Consider the following 23,205-nt stretch of genomic DNA (forward strand, 5'->3'; position numbering starts at 1 on the left):
GGAAACCCCGTTTGCGAATCCTGCTCAGAGAACTGATCAGGTCCAGGCGAAGCCACCCTGAGCCCCACAGCCATTTTTCTTTAGGGGGCAGGGCTGACGCCGTCTGGGGATGCCTGGGGCTCAGGGGTCCTTCGTGGGCTCTCTTCCCCAGGGGCAGTGCTCCTGGAAGCCTCCAGGCTCCCGTCCTGGAAAGGGAGGAGGCAGAGAGGGAAGGGACGCGCAGGAGAGGCCGGGGCGAAGGGGTCCGCACCGCACACCCCACGTTTTCCTCGCAGCCGGGGACACACAGCGTCCACAGAGCTTCACATTTCTGGGTTGTTTCAGTGCCTCCAAGGTGGCCATGATCTCAGGCCAGGTTCCCTCCCCAGTCTCGGGTCTGGGCCTGGAGATACCACTCCTGGGATCCACGTTTCAGCACGTTCAGCACGAGAACAGCTCCCGACAGGAAGGCTTGCATCAACCTTGGTCCTTCAAACCCAGCATCACACCTGCTCCAGGTGAGGGGAAGCAGCCTCAGCAGCAGGCGGGATTGGGGGTCTCCTGCGGGGCACCGGCCACCTGCGAGGGCCCACTGGGGAGGCCCTGCTCCTTTCTCCACTTGCCGGCTGTCTCCTGGGACGAGCTCCTGGGGGCCCTGGTGGCACTGGCCCGGACGGACAGGTGATCCCAGCCCCCCTGAAAGGAGAGAGCGGAGTGACCCGGGGCTGCCAGGGGTCGAGGGGCAGAGACCATCCTTCTAGACGGTTGGACTCTTGGGCGGCTCTGCCCGGGGCCTCCCACCCGAGAGCCCTCAGGGCTCGGAGCCCCAGGCCAGCACAGCCGCCCCGTGCCCAGCCCTGCTTACCCCGATGCCATAGTCCCAGCCCTGCCCCTTGGGCTCCAGGGGCTGCACACCCGTGCGGCGACACACAGTCCCCCGGCTCAGGCTGTGGCTCCCCTGGACTTTGTTGGCGATGACCCAGACCTGGAATGCAGACCCACTGAAGGCCCGGCCCCACCGCTGCAGGGGGACCATGGAGACGGCAGCGGGGAGACCAGAGCAGAAACCCGGATCCCCCCAAGTCCCCGACCCCGGGGCAAGCACCCACCCCCCGCCCCTGTCGCCCCAGACCTGGTCCAGGGGCCCCACGGACACGTGGCGCACGTTGTTGGACACGTGTTCCCAGCTGGTGCCCTGCGGGTAGCTGGGTGTGACACCCTGGCGGTACCACAGGTTCCCTAGGAGAGAAGCACCGATACTGTGAGGCCCCGAGCGTTGGGATCCACTTCGGAGTCTGCAAGGCCGGGAGGTCTGACCACGAGACAGGCGGGGTCTCCCTCTGCATCCCCCCCACTGCCCGGGGCTCCTGCTGACCCACAGCCGGAGAGACCCTGGCCGTAGCCAGCCCTGCCCTTCCCACGTTTGCCTCCCCCTCACTTCATAATTGCCCCGCTGTGCTGGGCTGGCGTCCTCGTCTGCTTTCTATGCATGAGAAACCGAGGACAAGGAATTCTTTAAACAATAAAGAGACCTGGTGTGGAATAAAATCCCTGGGTTCCAGTCCCGATTCCGCCCTTTCCTCGCCTTGCTCAGCTGGGACAACAACTACAGACCATTAAAGGGCACGGGCGGAGCTGGCTGGAGGCGGCACGGGGGTGGGGCAGGGATGGCCTGGGCCGGGCAGGTGACCTCTGCCAGCCCCAGCTGCCCTGGGGCTCCTGAGTCACGGGCCCGGGTGGCACCGTCTAGAAGATGCTCCCAGGCCTTGGCACCGGGTCCTCCTCCCGAGGTGCAGGCAGGCCGGAGCACCTGGGGGGCTGGGGGCCCCCGACCCTGCATGACTCAGGGGAGGGGCCTGCTTGGAGGCTGACCTCGGGCTGGCGGCCTCTCATGGGGCTTACGAAGGTCTCATGTTGGGGCCTGGGGTGGGCGAGGGTCTGGTCTCATCCCATCAGGGCACTCAGGGAACCCCAAACCTCCCCTGGTGACCGCTGGGGATCAGAAACCACTTGCCGTTTTCGTCCAAGGCGAACACCGCTGTGCGCCCCACGGACACCTGTTTCAATCTCTGTTTGGGAGGAGATGGGATGAGGTACCAGCAGTCGCCTGCGATGGGAGATTGGATTAGGGATGCAGCACCGAAACTGTCACCCTGGTGCTCCTGGAGCACGTGACCTCCTCTGCAGCTCATGGGGTCGAGCAGGTGCGGCTGGCCTCTGTCCCCAGACTGGCCGGACCACAAGTGTGAGAGGGCCCAGCGCGAGCTGACCTGTGTCCTGCTGTCCCTTCGATGCCCCGGCCTGCCCAGCGCCCTCCCCAGGGCCCGCCCGAGGCTGTGGCAGCTTCCAGACGGTGGGGTCCGATGGGCTGCTGTCCCGAACAGGGACAGGAAGGTGCCCGGCCCAGCACGCGGTGGAGACTCAGCCTCAGGGCCACTGTGCGAACCCACTGCCCCTCGTGGAGGGTGGCGATGCGCCAGCCACCACCCACCCACCCACCCGTCGGTCCATCCATCCCTGTGCCGGACACTGCCCAGAAGTCCAGAGAAGAACAAGCCTACACGGCCTGCGCTCCCGGAGGGCAGCCAGGGTGGACACTGTGGACGGGCTGTGCCGGTGCCCAGGGCCGTCCCCGAGGGGCAGGAGGCCAAGGGTGGTGAAGGGCAGCCCCACTGCCAGGTGACCACCCCTGGGTCAGTCAGTCCCAGCGGGGGAGGGCGGCCTCTGGGGTGAGCCCAGCGCAGCCCCTGCGCCTGGTCCACAGGTGTGTTCGGTAAATGCTTGTTGAACTACACGGAGACCCGTCAACCGGCTTCCCCGGAAGCGGAAGCAGCTCCAGCCGCCCCCGGCGCCCGTCACAACATGGCAGCGGTGGCGGCAGGTGGAGATCCTCCCGAGGGGTGGCACTCACCAGCCGGCTTGGACGGGGACACGGAACCACGGTAGAAGGCGGAACCGTCCCTGGCCACGGCCCACACCTGGTAGCAGCCCCCGATGGAGACGGAGGCGAAGGGCTGGTCGGTGCCCACATGCAGCCAGGAGGAGCCCTGCAGGCGGGGAGGAGGGACACTCAGGGCGGCCGGGCCCCGCCTCTGTCACCCACCCGGGTTCCGGGAGCTGGCGGCTCCTCACGCTAGCTCACGTCCTCAGCTCCAACTGCCCGCGGGGCTTGGCGACCGCTCGGGCCACGAACGGTGTCCACCGGTCCCAGGGAACGTCCCGGGCAGAGGCCTGGGGAGGCCTGATCCCTGCCCGACTCCACCAAAGGGCCCTATCTCGGTAAGAATACGCCAGAGCTTCCAGGGGGCTGGCAGGTGGGCAGGCCCTGGGTCCCACAAGGTGCTCACCGCGGGGTTGAGCTCGGACACGCCCAGACGGCACAACACGTCCCCCTTGTCACTGACGGCCCAGAGCGCGATGCCGGGCCCGCTCCCGTGGGCACCCGGGCTCTCCGGAATGATGGACACGTCCCCCAGGGCGATGGGGGCCACCTCCAGCCAGGGCCCGCTGGTCACTAGCTTGCACTTTCTGTGCGGCAGAAAGAGAGCAAAGCCCCGGGCACCCTGATGCCGCCGTGAGCCTCAGGGCCGTCTGCTCTGGACAGAAGGGAGCAGCCAGGCCCCTGGCCCTGGGGAGGGCTGGGGCCACAACCTCCGACCCCCCAGAGGAGCCGGTGGGCACCACCCTTCACGCCGTCCGCCCCTGCCTGGCCTCCAACCCCAGCCGGGCCTTCCTCCCATCCTGCGGGTCCTGTAGAGCCTGCCAACATTTGTCTTGTTTGTTCTTGAAAACAGACTCTTCAGAAACAGCACTGGGAGCCCGAGGGCACTTCCTGGGCTGACATTTACTTTGATCCTCTTTTCTCCTCCTGCCTCTAACCTCCCCTTTGCTTCCACAGGGACTGAGGCCGAGTCAGGGAGGGGCATGGCGGCACCCCCGAGTTACCTCCCTCCTCACCTGGTCCAGCACCTTCTCCTGACGAAATCCTTCATGGTTTTGTGCCCGTGGTACAGGCTGCAGAGGAAGAAGCTGACGTCGAGACCATGCCGTGGAAGTTTCTGGAAGGTGACACTGCACGCACATCCTTTCCCCAGGAGTTACAGAGCCCAGCCCTCAGTGCGAGCCGAAGAGGGGGCTCGGGGGCAGCAGGTAAGGGAGGACACCGTCCTCCTGCTTCAGATGCCTCTGGCCCCGCCCGGGCCTCCCTGCGGGGTCTCCCTGGGGCTGGCAGCTGCCCAGCTGGGGGGTGAGCTCTAGCTAAGGGGCCTCTGAGCCCTCCCCACCCCCAGGCGCCATCAGAACGCTTCTGGGGAGCAGTCAAGCTCAGGGCCCAAGGCCAAAGCAGGGGGATCAGTCCAGGATAAACCAGCCTGGGGCTCAGAAGCCAGGCTCAGGCCCTGGCTCAGTCTCGCCCGGCTCCATCCTCCATCTGGACATGAACCATGTACCGTGAAGGGTCTGCACTGTGGGGCAGGGGGCAGGGACTCTGCCTGGCTGACTGGGCCTGACACTCAGGGTCGCAGCCCCCTGAGGCCCCCTCCCCACGCAGAGAGAGACATGCTTACGCAGGGAAGTCGCTGGCGTACTGCCACCCCTCCTGGTCCGTGCCCCCAGGGACGCTGAAATCCACGAACCAGTCAGAAACCTGGGGGACGGCCGGGTCAGTGCGGGCAGATACCCCCCACTGCAGCTCCCGCCCCAGCCCCAGCCCGGAGCTTACCCAGGCCCACTGCAGGGACGGGGGCTTTGTGCTGGCCTTGGTGCACTCCTGCAGGCCCGTGGCGTCACTCCACATGTACCGGTCGGTGGGCAGACCCCTGTGCAGGACAACAGGGCTGAGGTGACACCAGAGAGAGGGGAGAACGGCCCCCCTGCCCAGGCCCCTGGGACGGCTGCATCTCTGGAGGGGCGAGAGGGCGGAAACAGGATGGCCCCAGGGCGGGGACAGCAACGGGGGGACCCTACATCACACGGGGGCCAGGCGCCAACCAACCACAGCCAGGCCACCCACCCGAGGGACCCCACACCTTGTTCTCTCATGATGTGGGTCATCGTGTCCCGAAAAGACGCTGAAGCCCTAACCCCAGTGCCTATGAGTGGGACCTCATTTGGAAATAGAGTCTTTGCAGAGAATCAAGTTGAGATGAGACGGTTATTTAGTGGGCCCCAGTCCACTAGGACAGCGTCCTTACCAAACGGGGACATCTGGACCCAAGTTTCCCAAATTGGGAAGACGACGTGAAGACAGGGAGAAGGCCATGTGACAACTGAGTCACCAGACAAGGAACACCAGAAGCCCCCGGAAGCCAGGAGAGAGGCCGGAACAGATCCTCCCCAGGGCCCTCAGGAGGAAGCAAGCCTGCTGACACCTGATCTCAGACTCCGCGGCCTCCAGAACGGAGAGAATAAACGTCTGCTGTTTAAGCTGCTCAGCCCGTGGTGTTTTGTTACAGCAGCCCCGGCTGACTGATACACTCCCAGCAACACACAGCGCACGGTGGTCTCTGCGGGCGGCTGTGGCCCTGGCTCTGCACTCTCTACACGGGCTGGGGAGCCCGGCGCTGCTTTTCTTCTCCCGAGGACCAAGCAGGGAGTGAGGAGGAAGGGGACAGGCAAGCAGGTCAGCATCCCACGTGGACCCTACACACAGCCGGGGCGGAGGCTTCCAGAACACACGCGGGCAACGTCTATCAGCTCCCTTAGAAGGGCTCAAACCCTAAGTTACTGGGGTGAACGGAGAGACTCGCAAATATTTACACACGAGGAAATCCTTTAAACTGTCCAGACGACAGCAAAAGGTCACAAACAGTCTACATGTCCAAGACCGAGGAGGGGTGAGATAAGCCAGGTCCACCTTCGGGGATCAAATTGGGAGGCTGTCACAGGCCATCTGTACATGTCTGACTGTCCCCCTGCCTCCAGCAAATGCGGGCACACTGGGGACGGGCAGGGGGACACACACCAAAATGCGGAGAGTGGCTACTATTTTTGGTTGGTGGGATTCGAATTTATTCTTCATGTTATTTGAAATTTCTTCCTTTCGTCAATTTTGAAAACACAAAGGAAATTTAAAAGTTTGTGCCATTTATCATAGACTCAAAAATATGAAATACCACTTACAAAAGATGTCAAGACCCCGTTATAGAAAATCACAAAACCCTATTAATACGAAATTAAAGATCTACATAAATGGAGGTATGAACTGCGTCCAGATTTTGGAGATTTAGGAATGTGAGATAACGTTTCTACCCAAACTGACCTATAGATCCAAGGCCATCCTGACCAAGACCCCAAGAGCTTTTGAGGACTGCTTCTAAAGTTCACCTAGAACTGATCCGGGAAGAGCCAAAGCTAGATGAAGAAGATGAGAGGCTTTGACAACTTCCCATAAAGGGACGGCAGCTGGAACAATGTAGGGTTAGCACGAGGATGCCCAAAGCCGCACAGAAGAGAAGGGCTTGGGAACGGCCACTGCCCCCGTGGACACTGGAGTTAAGGCAAAGGTGGCCGCTGTGATGCAAGGGGGAAGGACAGTCTTTTCAATAAATGGTGTGGGTCACTGGAGAGTAAAAAACCTAAAACACTTTACCCCTACCTCACCTTATATACCAAGTAGTTCAGGCCAGGGGGTTCTAGACCTAAATGGACAAGACAGAGGAATAAAGCTTCCGGAACAGGGTGGACAAAAACACGCCTCACAGGCCTAATCAGGACTGTTTCAGCACAGCCTACAAAGCAAGGGTCGTTTTTACATTTTTAAATGGTTGAAAAAAATTCAAAGAAGGATAATGCTTTGTGACACGTGAAAATTCTACGCAATTCAAATTTGTGTCCAGGTATAACGTCTTATTGGGACACAGCAATGCTCACTCGTTTACGTGGCTGCTTTCAAGCGGCAGCTGCAGAGTGAGTCACTGTGACAGAGACCCTAAGGCCCACCACACCTGAACTATTTCCTATCTGGTCCTTTATAGAAAAAGTTTGCTGACTGCTGTTCCAGAGATAGAAGGATGTATTAATCCCCTTGGGGTTAATGAGATTTCTTAAGAGGTTTTTTTAAAGGCCCCATCTTTATGTAAAGAAAAGGATGATCAACAGGACTACATTTAATAATGAAGTCACCACTAACAGGGTGAAAAGCAAGCTGCAGAACAGGAGAAATAACAGAGAAAGGGCTCGCACCTTCATATGTAAAGAGCACTGGCAAATCAAGAAAAAGAGATCATCCGACCAAAACATGGGACAAGGACTCGAAGGGCATTTCACAAAGGAGGGTATCCGAGTGCCAGTACATGTTTGAAAGGTGCTGTGTCCCATTAGCCCCCAGGAAACAGAAACTGGAAACAGGAGATATTACTACACGCTCATCAGTGTGTCTAATACATAAGAAACCAGCAAAGATGTGGGGCGTGCCCTGCCTGTGAGAGTGTGGACAGGTCCACCCACTGCAGAGAACTGGCTATTCCAACACCAACTGGGTGGACTGCAACACCACTCAGTCCCCACAAGGTAAAGGCACGGTCCCCAGCAAGACCGCCCCCACTTCAGATACCAGCCATACTGCACTTCTGACCAACTGGCTACAAATGGGGGGCAGTTCTCATTACCTCCTCGGGTTTGATAGTTTGCTAGAACGACTCAGGGAACTCAGGAGAGCTCTCTACTTAGGATCGTAGTTTTATTATACAGGATATGAAATGGGACCAGTCGAAAGAAGAGACCCACAGGGCCAAGTCTGAGAGGGTCCCCAGCGCAGAGCTTGGATGAGGCTCAAGTTTGAGAACCGCTGTTCTGGCCGGCCGAAACCCCTGCAGTGGCTTTAAGAGGTAAGAAACACCACAACTCGCTTGCTTTCTGAAACAAACGAACCAAATACCCCAGGACAAGGTATGAGAAATACGTTTCTGTGCTGAGTGGGCAGGAAATAAATAGCTGCATACCATCTAGATTTTCTAGAGTGTCCCGCCTCTGCACCAAACGCAACATATTGACGGTCTTGTCCCAAAGCCTCACATTTGGAGAATTAAAATAATTTCGGTGGAGGCTGTGATGTTCTCAGCAGCTTCAATTAAGCAAAATTTTGTAAGAAAGTTAAGTAACCACCCCACTCAAAAAAGCACCAGCGGGGATGGGGAGGGAGGTGGCGATGTTCTATTTTGTGACCCGGGTAGTGATTACGCTGGTGTTTGATCTGTGAAAATTCAATGATATATATGGACATATCAACATATTTAGATACATCTCACCGTATGTACGTATATGTGTATGTTACACGCGCTTTATGTATGTCATGCTCTCAGTAAGCGAGTTTTTAAAATACGCATTATACTTTAAGGGAGAAAATCCTGCTAAGCGGTAAGATCCAGTCAGTTCCACATCTGGGGCCAGACGCCAGCTCTCCCGCTACAGCAGATGCGCCTGTTCAGCTCGGTCCTGTTTCCGCGGGCGCGCGACTGGCTCACCTGCTGGTGTAGCCCGTGACGGGGTTCCAGCGCTGGTTCTCGTAGATGTAGACACACTTTACGTCCGACTGCGTGTAGATGTTGCTGGTACTGCTGGCCAGGCCTGGGGGTGGAGAGGAGGGTGCTGGACCCAGGCCACACCTGCCCGCCCGACCAGGTGAGAGCAGGCGGGAAGAGAGGGCCGAGAGGATTCACAGGCCGGCTGAGCTCCTCTGGGGTTACCCAGGGTTGCATGTCCTGGTGGCAAGAATCTGACACTCCTCCACCTCACGCCCTATTCTCACCTGCTCCTCTTCCCCCACCTTCCAGCCCACTCACCTGGCACTGGGCAGGTGTGAGCCCCCCCCAGCTCATTTCTTACTAACAAAGGTGCCTTGGACCCCTCGTGTAAGCCCATGAGCCCCACTTTCCTCACCTGTAGGACGGGGACAAGAGTAATTCCTGCCTCACAAACAGGGAAGCTGTTAAACCTGCACGGATGTGCCTTCCTGGGGTCTCAGTGGACCACAGTTCTACAGGATTAGCCACCTCCACTGTGAGGCGTGTGGGCTGGGGCATGGAATGTCCCACTTCGGTGTTTGTTTCTGCCTCTGTTTACCAGTAGGAGACACAGGGACCCTACCTCCACAACTCGGGGAGCCCCCAGGGGTTCAGCAAGCTCTCGTCCCCTAAGGCACAGCCCATCTAAAGGGGAGCTGGAATCCGGGCCTGGGAATCAGGAGACTGGCCCTGGCGGCTGTCTTTCTAGAACCTTCACGGCCTCCAGCTCAGCAGTGGGTGCCCAGGAAGGCCCACTGGGGGCCTGGTCTCTGGGCTCTCACGCTTTGTGCGCTGGCCCCGGGATTTGGAGGTTGGCAGTGGTGAAGGTCACCTGTCAGCCAGCTGTCAGCTGAGCATCGATACTGGCGCAGCGGCTCCGGCGTGGGGCAGGGAAGCCAGCCAGGGATTAGAGGGGGGACCGGCCCGTGCGGGAGGCTGGGGGCAGGGCTGGGGGAGCCGGTCCTGCCACCCTCACCTTGGAAGCAGCCTCCGCCGTAGCCACCCGTGTACACCCAGGCCGTGTGGTCGTAGCCGATGCCCCACACCACGCCCCGGCTGTTGGCCTCCACCACCCGCAGGTGGCCTCCCATTTGCCGCCAGAACCTGGAGATGAGGAGGGAGGGAGGGGAGGGGAGAAACTGTCCCGCAGGGCTTTCCAGCGGCTACCCCTCTGCTCCGTGGCCTCCCAGACGTCCTGCTTCACTCACCTTCGGCCTCCAATGACAGACTCTATTGAGCACAAGGGAACCCGCCTGGCTTCCCACTGGGAATTAACCAGCTAAGGCGAACCCTGAGCTGGTGCAGGAGCCGGTCAGGCCCCCAGCGAGCGGGGGCTTCAAGAGCCCCTGATCCCTGGAGTTATGCAGACGGGAGCGAGGTCAGCAGCCTGAGTCCCCCCTGCACCCTGGGGTCTGGGACGGGCGCGTCACGCCAGACCAGGAGGGGCCACCACTCGGGCCAGCACGGCCTCCTGGAGTGCAGGGTCCAGCTGCCACCTGGGGCGCGCTCCTGCGGGCGGAGGCCCTGCCACTGTCCGGAGGCAACTCGTCTGACTGGGCGCCGGGCACACAGGGCCACCAAGAGCGGACGAGCGAAGGGCAGACAGACATCCCCTCTCCCTCCCGTGCAGGGCCTCCCAGCCTCACCCACGACCCCCTGGTCCTCACGGGCTCTGGGTGACCTTCTGGGCCAGGTCCCCAGCTCCGTCAGGTGCAGCCAACTCACATCTGGTCACAGGGCAGCCAGTGCTTGGGGGCCTCGAGGTCTGGGCTGGGCTCGCTCACGAAGATGTCCCCCTTGCAGGTGACGGACCAGATGGCCTGCGGGGAGGGGCGGCCGTGCACCCTGCGGCTCTCGCAGCAGGACAGGTCGAGCAGGGCGAGCTGCGGCGGGGGGATGGCCGGTCAGCGAGGCTGGGCGCCCAAGACGGAGGCTCCCTCATGCCCGCCCGCGGGACCCCCGCCCGCTCACCCAGTCGCTCATGTCCTGCTCGGTGGCAGCGGCCAGGCGCACAGGCCACCTCTGCCGTGTCCTCTCGGGGGTGTACACGGCGAAGGAGTGCTTGGCCTCACTGAGCACGGGGACCAGCGCCGTCACCTCGTTGAGGAACACGTGGATGTACTGTTGGCAGAGGACAGGCAGCAGGGCCGTCACCGGGGAACCCGCGGGGCTGGGGCTGCCTTGGGCCCCTGGGTGGAGCCCCCGTGTGGTGTGGCGACGGGGACGGCTGGGTCACCCTGATTCGAGAGCCGACCCCTGGGGGTCCCGGGCCTGCGGGGTTTAGTGGTGGGTGGCAGGTTCTGATGGGGAGGCCTTGCTCGTGAGCAAGGGCCTTAGTGATGTTTTCGATGTGGACGAGGGCATTTAGAGCCAGACTGACTGCATTCAAACCCCAGCCCCGGAGGGGGCGGCTCTGTTTCCAGAGCCTGGTTGCTTATCTGGAACATGAGGGCCCCTCAGCAGCTGCTGGGGGTGAGGCCGGCACACGCCTGCCAGCCACTGCCCGGGTGCTGCCACCGCGGACGGGTGCTTTGCAGATGCCACACGCTGTCCTGGGCCAAGCATCTCGGGGCCCGTGTCCCGTGCCCACTCCTGCACCCCGGCTTTGCAACCCCTCCCCTGGGACACCCCACCCCCCTGCACCTCCCCCCTCCCCTACACACCCCACCCCTGCACCTCCCTCCTCCCCTACACCCCCCCCCGCACCTCCCCCCTGGCGCCCCCACCCACCTTCTTCTCCTCATGGACCACGTAGTAGATGAAAAGGATGCTGTCCCGAACCCCATCGTGGCCCGTGAACTGTTCCAGGGCCACACGGACATCCACCCACTTGTGGGGTTTCCAGTCGCACCACCACTGCAGGGCCCCCGTCTTCACCCACACCGACTGCAGCACAGCGGGACGGTGGGACAGGTCACAGGCAGGCCCTGGGGCGCCACACTCCGGCCCAGTCCCCGGCACCCCGGGGCCACTCTGCTCCCTTCACTGCCACACTGGGGGCTCCTGCCCGGCCCTCCTGGCTAACCCCCTTCACCCTGAGGACAGAAGTGACGCCATCAGACACCGCCAGGCCCTGAGCCAGCGAATTGTATGATTCTCAAACAGTCTGTGGGATCGGCACTGTTACCCCATGCTCTGGATAGGGAAACTGAGGCCCGGGGGTTCTGTGCCTGGCCCGATGTCAGAGAGAGTCAGCGGCAAAGCCGGGACCCACGCCACCCGAGACGCAGCCAGGTCCTCTGTACCTACAATGCAGTGGGGCCCGCACGGAGTTCTTGAAGGCAGGTGAATCAACAAACGGACTCATTGCTTCATCTTTGATTCTACACGGGCCTGGAGGGGACGGCTTCACATCCGAGATGGACAGACAGAAGGATGGCTGCATCCATCTGTGTCCCTCCCACCTACCTCAGGGCTGGCATGCAGCAGGTGCTCAATGAATGTGTGCTGGAAAAAGTGCACCCGGGCACTGCCCACCTGCTCCACGGCCTGCTCGTAGTGTCGGAAGTTCTCCAGCTCCCGCTTGGTCCTTTCTGTGAGCTGCTGGAAGATCTGCTTCCGCCAGGCGGCGGTCTGGGCCGGCGTGATGGACAGCGAGAGCATCTGCATGGAGGCGGACAGGCCTGCGGGCCGGTCGGAGCCTCAGGGCTGGGCAGCAGGCCAGGCCTCTCTGCTCTGTTTTTCACCAGTCCTTTCTAGAAAGCTACCATCTCTGTAACATGTCCCGTGAGCCCTCCCTCCCATCATTCACCCTGATAGGAAAGTTGATGTCCCCCAGGTCAGCCTAGAATGGCCACCACTGCTGGGACAGGGGGAGGGAAGGGGCTCCAGGCCCACGCCCTTCCTCCTGACAGCCTGGACTGGTCTTGGAAGGCTCCAAGAAAGATGGGCTGAGCACGGTGGGGGCATCAGGCCTGCCCCACCTCCCCTGGGGCACCCTCTGGGGCGCTGGGCCGCTGCCCTTACCCGAGTGGACGGTGAACCATTTGAGTGTGGTATGGGCCTCCACGGCACAGCCTCCTCCGGACACCCAGGCCCACAGCGCGTGGCAGTTGGCGCTGTCGGGCTCCTCCAGGCCCAGCGGGAGAAGCGCCAGTGAGGAGAGGTTGGTGGCCTCGGGAAAGTCGGCGGCCGCATGGCTGGGCCCTTTCTTGGGCTCCTTCAGGTCGATGTTGGTCCAGGGCAGCTCGGCCGGGGCGGAGGCAGGGCCAGCGACCTCCACGTCATGCTCAGGGTCAGGGTCAGGGTCAGGCCCCGGTCTCTTGGCTTCCGAGTCGCTTGGCACACGGGACTCACCACCACCCCTCACCTCGTCGCCAAAGAAGCAGCCGGCGCTGGAAGGAGAGGGGCAGACCCATGATTCCCTCTGGGAAGGACCATGCGCTGTGTGACCCCTGGCCAAGTCATGGCCTCTCTGTGCCACACACACCAGTACCTGCTCCCCAGGGAGCTGGAACCCCTGGGAACTTTTTTTTTTTTTTAATTTTTGGCTGCGTTGGGTCTTCGTTGCTGCATGTGGGCTTTCTCTAGTTGCGGCGAGCGGGGGCTACTCTTCGTTGCGGCATGTGGGCTTCTCATTGCGGTGGCTTCTCGTTGTGGAGCATGGGCTCTAGGTGCGTGGGCTTCAGTAGCTGTGGCATGAGGGCTCAGTAGTTGTGGCTCGCAGGCTCTAGAGCATGGCTCAGTAGTTGTGGCGCACGGGCTTAGTTGCTCCACGGCATGTGGGATCTTCCCGGATAAGGGCTCAAACCCGTGTCCCCTACATTGGCAGGTGGATTCTTAACCACTGCTCCACCAGGGAAGTCCCACCCTCAGGAACTCTGAAAGGTCCCCAGGCCACACCCAGACCAACCAAATCAATGTTAGGTGGAGATCTGGCAGTATTATTAGTTTTTATCGTAAAATACATGTGATGTAAAATGTACCATTTACTATGTTGTGCAACCACTACCAATTTCCAGAACCTTCTCATCTCATCATAGAAACCCTGTACCCATTAAGGAGGCACTCTCTAGCCTCCTCTTTTCCCCCAACCTCCTGGCAACCACGAATTCGCTTTCTGTCTCCATGAATTCGCCTGTTCTGGACACTTCATATAAATGGCATCGTACGGCACGTGACCTTTTGTGACTCGCTGCTGTCAATTAGTGTACGATGTCAAGAGTCATCCATGCTGTAGCATGTGTCAACACTTCCTTCCCTTGTATTGCTAAATAATATTCCGTTGCATGGATAACACTATGTTTTATTCATCCATTGATGGACATTTGAATTGTTTCCACGTTTCAGCTATTGTGAATAGTGCTTCTTTAAATATTCATGTACAAATTTTTGTTTGAACATGTTTTCGGTTCTTCTGCGTATCTATCTAGGAGTGAATTTGCTGGGTCCTGTGGTGACTCTAACTTCTTGAGGAACTGCCAGACTGTTTTCCAAAGTGGCTGCCCCACTTTACACCCCACCAGCAGTGCAGGGGAGTTCTAATTTCTCCACATCTTGTCAACACTTGTTACCGTCTCCCTTTTTGATTACAGCTATTCTGGTGGGTGTGAAGTGGTATCTCATGTGGATTTTTTTTTTTTTAATGTGGTTTTCCTTGCATTTCCCTCATGTCCCACGACGTTGAACATCTTTTCCTGTGCTTGTTGGCCACTCATGTATCTACTTTGGAGAAATGTCTATTCAAGTCCTTTGCTCTTCTGAGTTGAGTTGTTTTATTTTTTTGTTTTTGAGTTGTAAGAGCCCTTTATGTATTCTAGATAACAGACCTTGCTAAATATATGATTTGCCACTATTTTCTCCCATTCTGTGGATTGTCTTTTCATTTTCTCGATAGTGTCCGTGGATGCACAAAATTTAAAAATTTTGATGAAGTCTGATTTATCTATGTTTTCTTTAGTTTCTTGTGCTTTGGGTGTCATATTTAAGAAGCCACTGCCAGTATATGTATAGCTGATTCACTTTGTTATAAAGCAGAAACTAACACACCATTGTAAAGCTATTATACTCCAATAAAGATGTTAAAATATATATATATATATATATATATATATACATATATATAAAAAGAAGCCACTGCCAAGCCCAAGGTCATGAAGATCTGGCGTCAGTGGTTCTGGAAATTCTCAGCTGATCCCAATGTGCTGCTCCCTTTGAGAACGGCCAGCTGAAGAGCCTAAACCCTCAGGTGAATGTGAGCAAACCCTGCCTGGCCAGCCTCCGGGCATCTCTAGAGCGCTGACCACCAAGCTGGGGGAGCAGAGGGTGTGGACCAGCGTCTGAGGGGGTCCCAAGCTGCAGTCGGACGGCAGCCGGCTGCAGAGTGCTGTGCCGAGGGCCCTGGGCCCCACGACCGGGCAGGTGAGCGCTGGTGGCGCCCCCAGCCGAGACGCTAAGTCACCTGCCTGCGTTCTGAGGGCCAGTGGGCAGGGCTGGGATGGGTCCACACGCCCTAACCCCAGGGATCTCAAGGCGTGGTCCCCAGAACTGCGGCAGGAGCACACCTGGGACCTTGCAAGACACGCAAAATCTCAAAAAAGTAGCTCTGGGGGCGGGGCGTGGAGATCCCCGGGAACGAGTTCTCCAGGTGATTCTGGGGCACGTCTTAATTCAGGGCCTCTTCTCCAGGCTAGAAACCCTCCATCTTCTTCTCTGCCTTCCTTTAACACAGGGGCCGGAGCATCCTCCCGCAAAGAAGGCTCTTGTCTCCCAGACCTTGAGGCTTCAGGACCAACAGGCCAGCCCTGCTCTGGGACAGCCCCCAGCCCCTACATGGGAGGACATCCTGGCCTCGCCCAGCTGCCCTCTCCCGCCTCCCGCGTGCTGCCCCCGACCTCGGGCCGAGCAGGACCCCAGGCACAGGAAGGGAGAAGGCCACACAGCCGCGGCTCTCGTGGGTCGGGACCTGCTTTTCTCCCGCCTGGGGTGAGGCCGGGCAGCAGCCTCCTCCGACACGGCCCCCCACCCCGGACCGACCCCGCGGAGCCCCACCACCTGACCACCTGAGGAGGCTGGACAAGCTGCCCGAGTGTGAGCCATCACACTCCCGGCCGGCGACGATGGCCTTCCACGTCTTCCCGCTGAGCTCGCTCTGGGTGACGCCGTGACGGAAGTACAAGGCCCGGTCCGCCCAGCCGATGCCCCAGACCTGGAACAGAGAGAGGTGCTGCTGCGGGGGGGTAGGGGGTGGGGGTGGACCTGGAACAGAGAGAGGTGCTGCTGCGGGGGGGGGAGGGGCGGGTGCAGACTGGGGCTCCCTTCCCCTGGGGGCGTGGGGGGAGCCCCCCAGGTCTGGAGGACACGCCTGCAAATGCAGGCAGGGGGTGGGGGGGTGCGCCTGTGTGGGTGGGCTGCGAAGGGGCTGGGGTGGCCGAGAGCTGAGTCCAGGACTCAGATGCAGGGAGCGGAGCCCCGAGGGGGCTGGGGGAGGGTGCGGCTCCAAGGTCAGGAGGAGCAGGGACCCAGCCTAGCTCCCTGACCTCAGGCAGACTTGGGCCTTTGGGACAACAGCGTCCAGAGGAGGTGCTGGTGCCGGTAGGCACTGTGCGGAGACAGGAAGTCCACCCATGTCCCCAGCTTCCCTGTGGCCTTGGTGGGAAGGGAGCTGTTCTCCAAGTGAACCCAGAGGATGGTCCTGGTCCTTTTAAAGATGCAAAATAACCTCCTTGATTCTGACCTCAGTTTTATGGGGAAGGTGGCCGGGCGGGCGCTGAGGAAGGAAAGTGTGCTGGGCAGCTGAGGGGCCCAGGGGAGGGGCCTGGGAGCAGCCCCTTGGGAGCCCTGGCCTTGGGGGTGCCTGAAGGCGGAGCCGTGGCCCCAGGTGGCCTTGCTGTGGGGGGGGGGGCTACGGCATCTCTGTCACTTGGTTATCGCACGTGGCCTCCGTGCTCAGGCCCATGGGCACCAGCTGGCACCCCCTTGCCCCTGCCCTTGCGTGCCCAGCTCACCTGGGCAGGTGAGGAGTGTGTGCGGACACAGGAAAGGCCAGCCCCCCCGCCCCCAGGAAGAGCTTTCAGAGCATCGGGAAAGGCATCACCTTCACACCCTAAGTCTTAAAACTAGCCAAACCACATTATCCACCAGAAAGAGGCTACGACAGGAATCACGCAGGCGATGTTTAAAAGATGCTGCTCTTACAAAGTTGGAAGATGTTTTGTCCTGTACTCAGTGATCTGATTTCGCCCTGAAATTTCTCAACAAAACTTTCCAGTCTCCAGGATGAATGTCCCTCCCCAGATCCGTGCTCGCTACCACTGCTCTGAGGGTCCTCGGGGGTGTGACCCAGGACAGTGGGGGCTCCAGGACTTGGGGGAAAGCAGCCCCCTTGGGTGCCCTCGCGGGCCTGGAGTGGGCAGAGGTTCTGGGATGCCCTCCGGTACCAGCCTCATGAGCATGCCCAGTGGAAAGGGATGGCGCGAAGCATGGGGGGCCCCATTCTGATTCCTGTGCCGTCCCCCACCCCCACCCCTGGGGACCAAGGCTCCGGACCACACACACCTGGTCGTTTAGCCCCACGTTCACCATCATCATTTCTCCAACCATCTCGATCCAGCTCGTGCCGCAGGGGTTGTGAGAGTTGACGCCTCTTCGGAACCAAACCTGGGAAAGTCAGAAATAAACACACCTCCCTGGAGGGCCACTGAAATAGAAGGGGTTTTTTTTCAAGGCCTGGGAAAACAAATGAATAATTTGGTCCTTTGGTTCAGGCCGCAGACGAGCACAGCATATTGTTCAGAAAGGATGCCCCTGACGTGGGGTTAGAAAGAGATCACGGAAGCAATGCGAAATCAGCTTACTTCACTGGACTTGCCTCTGATAAAGTCAAAATGACAAGCTCTGGATAGAGAAGAGGGGAGGCATTCATTTAGCTGAGGGCTTCAGAAAATTAGCTTCTGATTATTTGAAACGTTACAGCCTGTTGCACAGTAAATACAGTCATTCTGCACTTTGTACAGGGGTGCAGGCAACGCTGGGGGGGTCACCAGACATCTGGGAGATCACCAGTGACGTCAACAACAGAACACGCACGGTGCCTGGCTGACACTGGATTTGTCCCAAAGGGTGTGGACCACTCTCACGAGAACAAAAAACCACACAACCCTCAATGTTAAACAGAGCCACTGGACCCAGCCCCCAGGGACCCCGTCCTACCTTACGGTCCTTGGTGACGGCCCAGACGACACCGACTCCTGCGGAGACGTGCAGGATCCCGTTTTCAGACGTGGGAGGCTCCACCACAGACCACGAACTTCCTACCCGGCCCCAGAAGACAGTGCAGGTGGCCCCCGTCACCGGGAGCTCCGGGGAGAAGGTGGGCGGCCCCGCCCTCCTCTCCTCCGCAAGGTGCAGGGCTGCCCACCTTTGGGATTGTTCCTGTTGATTCCTTCCCGGACCAAGGCCTGTCCCTCCCAGAGCGACACCCACAGCAGGTCGTGGGGCCCACAGCTGATCTGAACCGCCTCCCCGGGGGTGTCCACCAGGGACCACGACGAGCCTTCGGGGTTGGGGTGGCTGACGTCCTCTCTGTACCACACCTGGGTGGAGAGAGAAACCCATGGGGAGGGTCAGGCAGGGTCAGGCCGGGGCTCTGTGGCCGGGTTGGCTGCCCGAGCTTGGCTGCATTTGCATCAGCCCACGCATAGCCCAAGCATGGGGTCTCCAGGGGACCGGGGGTCTCCAGGGGACTGGGGACCAGGGTGCCGGGACTGTCCAGATCTCGCTCACCCTGCCCCCACTGCCGTCGGGATTCTCGACCAGATTAGATGACTCCCCCACCCCTGCTAAAAAATGCGACACTGACACCTGGATTTTGGCGGTCCTAGGGGACAGACCTCTTCTGTCGCCTGCTTGACTTGTGAGAACGCCAGCCCCAGCCCGGGTGTCCTGCGCCCCCTAGTGGCACAATGCCCTCAGGACACCTGTCTCTAGGGGAAGCCAGGGGCCCCAGCGGCTGGATGAAGAAACCCCCAAGCCCCCTTCATAGGAATGTCTAAAACGTCCACTTCTTTTTCTCCTTAACCTTAAGACGGGGAGCATAATCACAGGGAGCATAATCAAATATTTAAGACTGAGCCACCCGCTCCTATTGCCCAAACTGGCTGATTTCGTCTGGAGGGGGCAGCACATCGCCGCGTGGTCCATGAGGCCTCCCAACCCTGTCACCTTGCCCTTTTTTTCCCTTTTAAAATTCTTTATTAGTTAGTGGGATTTATTACTCATACTAATTTTATTTGTAAACTTTAAATTCTATGCTATCTGAACAGACTGCCTTAACACTTGTGAATTATGTGACATGATCTCACTTATAATAATGAATAAAACATTTTCAATGGTTTAGCATAGACAGAATTTTCCAAGGACAAAAGAGACAATAGACTGGTTATAAGCCTCCACCATGATCACCATCACTCACAAATGCGTGTGCTATGGGCCCTGTTTGCACGTGATGGTTTGCTGGGTGCTTCTTCGAACACCTTATCCAGTGAATAAACCAGCAGCTGGATCAACTGCCTTCCTGCACTGCAGAACCCGGTCTTGGCAGCCCCGCTTCTGCTACCTGCTGGTTTGGGCCCAACTGTCTGCCCGGCTCCTCCGGGAGCCCCGGGTCCTGGTTTCACCTTTTACGGACCACAGGAGTGATGCAGGGCAGCGCTGGCTCACACCTGGCGCTGCTCTCAAACCCGTTCTCCCCTCTCTTTGCATCCAGGTGGCGTGGCCCCTCGATGGGGGCTCTGTCCCCGGCCAGCTCCCCACCACCCTTCAGTGTGGCTCAGAGAAAACTACTATGGGTTGACCTAAGCCCAGACCAAGCAGGACCTGAAGGTAAGCCTGATAAAAGCCTGCTGTGGCTGCTCCAAAGCCAATCAGAGAACTTTGGTCCATTTGTGTTAAGGGTACTGAACGGTCACGAAGTACGCTCTACAGCCGCAGCCGAAGTGCTGGGGCATCTGCACCCAGGCCCATCCGTGTCACTGTCACTGTTTCTGTCAGCAGTGGGTTTTATTCCTTTGCTTAGCTCACAAGCTCCCCGAGAAAAGAATCTCCTCTCCTCCCACCCACACAGCCACCTCCACCCACCCATCACAACAGCCATCCACCCATCCACCCACCCACCCACCCATCTACCCACCCACCCACTCATCAATATGCTTATCCACGAAGCCACTTGTTCATCCATCCATCTATCCCTCTCCCTGTGCATTCATCCACATAACCGTCCATTGATCCATCCACCCACACACACCCACACCCACACGCACACATCTATACCCCTATCCGTCCATCTACTTATTCATCCATCCTCCTACCCACCCGCCCATCCACAATGTTACTGGAGACCAGCGTGTGGGAGGCAGCACAAGGCAGTGGGCAGGGAGCTGAGATTCTATCTGAGGAGCCAGTATTGATGCCCTCTGAGCCCAGGGTGGACACTCATCAGTGCTCCAGGGGCTCAGAGGAGGGACAGGCCAGGAGCAGCCATGCGGTGGGAGGTCAGAGGCTTCTGGGAGGAACAGGACCCCGTGGGTCCCCAGGACAGCAGGATTCACAGGAGGGGGACTCTGTGGGGACCCCAGTAACAGGCTGACCACTCAGGGCAGCCCCAGCTGCGGGGACAGGAGGCGAGGAGAGGGTCCCGAGGAGAGCCCTCCTCCCTCCTCCACCTCTGGGAGGACAGTGGACGACAGCTTCTCTCCTGCCCGCTCCCTGCGGCCGGCCTCCTTCAGCCGCCTCCCATGCCAGGCCGGGGGGGCGGGGGCACAGGCCTCACCTTCCCCTGCAGAGACACGGCCCACACGGACAGGCGGCCCACGGGCTCGTCTGTGATCTCCCAACCCCCCACAGAGATGTCGCTGAAGGGGTCAGGCAACCGCTGGGGGTCATCCTCCGACGGGATCTGAAACGAGGAGGTGTGAGGCAGCAGCGGTCAGTGCCTGTGGCACCTGGGCCAGGAGGTGGCCCTGCTCCCCGCCTGGTGGACACCTGGACGTGCACACTCCCACCCCCGGCTTCCCCTCCGGCCCTCAGCACGCTGCCTTCCGTCCTCCAGCTCGGCCCCAGCGGACTTCGCAGGGCCGGCAGCATCAGGACGGAGGGCTCCCAGCCCTGGGCCCCCTCTGCCCTGTCCTCCCCCTGTTGGCCGCCAGGCCGGGGCTGCTGTCCCCAAGGAGTCACTCCTGCCCCTGCTCTGCAGTGGCCTGACCGCTGTGGCTCCTCCCTTCCCCCATCACAGAACACGGCCCTGCAGTGAAGGCCTCCCGTGACACTGGCCGTCACCTTGCTCCCAGGCTGCTCCCAGCCCCAGGGCCAGGCAGGCTGGGCTGGCAGCCCCTCCTCGCGGTGTGGACCCTGCAGAGGGGTCAGGCGAGGGCCTGTGGCCTTCCTCTCGTTTGAGGCCACGTAGGACCCCAATACAAGCCTTGCGTCCCTAAGCTGGTTTTTGTGGGTCACTGGAAAAATACAAGAGCCGGAGCGGCTCCCACGTGGGATGGGGGGCAGGGGAGGAAGACGTGCACAGACTGAGCCTGAGTCTGGGACAGGGCAGCATGGAGACCGGGTCAAGACAATTCTGTGCCGTCCGGGGCCACGGTCTGGCCCGGCTCCCCGACCAGCCATCTCCCAAACGAGGGCCGCCCAGGGCCACAGCCTTCCGAACAGGAGAGCAGGAAAGGCCAGGCCAGGCCCCGGGGCGGGCATGGCGTCCCCAGAGCAGGGCAGGGAGGGTGGGGCTGAGGGCCACGTGACCCTCCCCACTACAGGGCTGCGCTCTGGGCCCCGCCCCCTGCCCCCCGGCCACACGCAGGACCCCGGACCTTGGCCCAGGTGTCCCGGGACTTGTATCTCCTGTACCGGGTCCACCGCCGGCGCCGCACACAGGAGTTCCACTTCTTGTCCCTCGTGTACGTGGCGGGGAAGTCAATGGCATATGTCCACCCCTGCAATACCAAGATGGGGGGACGGGCCGTAAAGCTCTCGAGGAAAGACGTGAAAGAGCTGGGGAAGGGGGAGCAGGATGGAGGAGGGGTGGAGAAGCAGCAGCGCGGCCCGAAGCATCGTCCCCATGGATCCCGTCCGGCAAGCGGGGAGCACGCGGGGCCCAGGCTGAGGTCTGATGCCACGGGGTGCTGGGGGGACAGGCCGAGCCCAAGGCGCTCCCTCCCCACAGGGGAGCCCCGGCGGGACCCGAGTGCACCTACCCCTTTCTCTGTGGGTTCCCCTCCAAAATTCTCATCCACGTACCAGTCCGACTCCCACTCCCAATGCGGCGAGGGCAGCGCCACCCCATCCAGCGGCCGGTGCTGGAGCCCACTCACGTCACTCCACGGCCAGCGGTCACTCGGCAGGAGCGTCTCACAGAAGCCGCCCACGGGGTTCCAGCGCTGGGGGCCGGAGGCAGAGGCCAGCCTTAAGCCTGGTGGCCAGGGCCTCTCCGAGGCCAGTGGGGACCTCCTCTCGTCTCCAGGGCGGGAAGGGAGCAGAGGGCCTGGCTCTGCATCGTGAGCCCGCAGCCCAGTCCGGTCCCAAAGGGCAGAGGACCTGCCGCGCCGAGCAGTGGGGGACACGACCGTCCTGGGCTCCTGGAACCCGGCCCGAGCCCCGTGCCTGTGCGGACCCGGCCAGCTGCCTGGATAGGGACCCACAGGGGCTCTGGCCTCAGTTACTCGGATGCTGCAGCCCTCGGATCTCAGCAGAACGAAGGCGGTGAAGGCGGGAAGAGGCCAGGAGCCTGGGGTGCGGGGGCCCTTACCTCCCGGCAGAGCGACCAGCCCAGCAAGCCCGCCGCTCGGGACCCCACCTGATTCTCATAGGCCTCCTCCCGGCAGCGGATGGGGACGTCGCTGGCGCCCACGTGCACGTACACCTGGTTGTCGCAGGCGATGCCCCAGCAGCACGGCGCGGCCGCACTGACCCGCTTGAACTCCAGCTGGGCGTCCCTGCACAGCTCCCAGTGCCGCCCGGCCGTGGACAGCGTGAACACCCTCCCGAAGAGATCCACCGCCCACAGCTCCGAGCTGGGCATGGCCGCGGCGCTGCGGGAAAACAGCGGCGGGAGGGCGAGGGTCAGCACCCACAGCCGCTCCCGGCCCGGGGCCAGCCGGGCCAGGCAGGAAGCCCGGGCCATGACCATCTCCTGCCGCAGGGGGCTGAAAGGCCCCCCGCAAAGCAGGGGCAGAGCCCAGCTGCAGTCCAGGGCCCTTTTCTCTTCTCTGCCTTTCGCCCTTCTCGTGATGGGGATTTTTTTTCAAACACACAAAAAAGTCCAGAGGACAAAACGTGTAACATCCGAATACCCACTGCCTCCAATTTAATGAATGTTATTATTATCTGGTCATAGTTCGTTCAGATCTTTCTCGTCTAAAGAATAAGTGAAAAGTTGTAGATTTAATGAATCCCAAACCTACATGCATCCTGCTGCCTCCCTGGGAGGCCTCTGCCCCACAGTGGAGAGGGACCCCCTCGTGCTGGTCCCCCTGTGACCTTCCTCTGTGCGTTCGTGGGGTGTCCCCACAGGCCCGGCACCGCCCCCCCCATCCCCCGAGCACCCTGTATGGTCGCGCAGGAGCTCTGTGGCTGTGTGCGTGGCAGGGATGGGAGGGGCCTGTCTCTACCCTCCTTGTGCGACCACCTTCCTCTCTTCCCCGACCCCTCTCCTGCCATTCTCCAGTCCGGTTCCTTCTTCTCTCCTCTTCCTTTCTTATTTGCGGGGGGTGGGCAGAGTCACGGCTAT

General features: G+C 60.3%; 1 protein-coding gene across 1 annotated transcript; it reads right to left on the reverse strand.

The window, feature by feature from the left end:
* Positions 1–513: 513 nt before the first annotated feature.
* On the reverse strand, positions 514–22,497 carry TECPR1 (tectonin beta-propeller repeat containing 1). The gene is made up of 24 exons (XM_065892328.1): positions 22,273–22,497; positions 21,674–21,856; positions 21,290–21,412; positions 20,248–20,373; positions 17,839–18,013; positions 17,631–17,731; positions 16,977–17,078; positions 15,482–15,627; positions 12,447–12,814; positions 11,958–12,103; positions 11,211–11,366; positions 10,452–10,601; positions 10,206–10,363; positions 9,457–9,584; positions 8,442–8,544; positions 4,700–4,796; positions 4,545–4,624; positions 3,937–3,993; positions 3,327–3,507; positions 2,891–3,026; positions 1,994–2,086; positions 1,112–1,218; positions 845–964; positions 514–675 (listed from the first exon to the last, which is right to left on the reverse strand). Exons 1-24 carry the CDS (start codon positions 22,495–22,497, stop codon positions 514–516), a joined length of 3,423 nt encoding a protein of 1,140 aa, XP_065748400.1.
* Between the last annotated feature and the right edge of the window lie 708 nt (positions 22,498–23,205).

The sequence above is a fragment of the Phocoena phocoena genome, chromosome 15 (genome assembly GCF_963924675.1).
Source record: "Phocoena phocoena chromosome 15, mPhoPho1.1, whole genome shotgun sequence".
NCBI classification, from domain to species: Eukaryota; Metazoa; Chordata; class Mammalia; order Artiodactyla; family Phocoenidae; genus Phocoena; species Phocoena phocoena.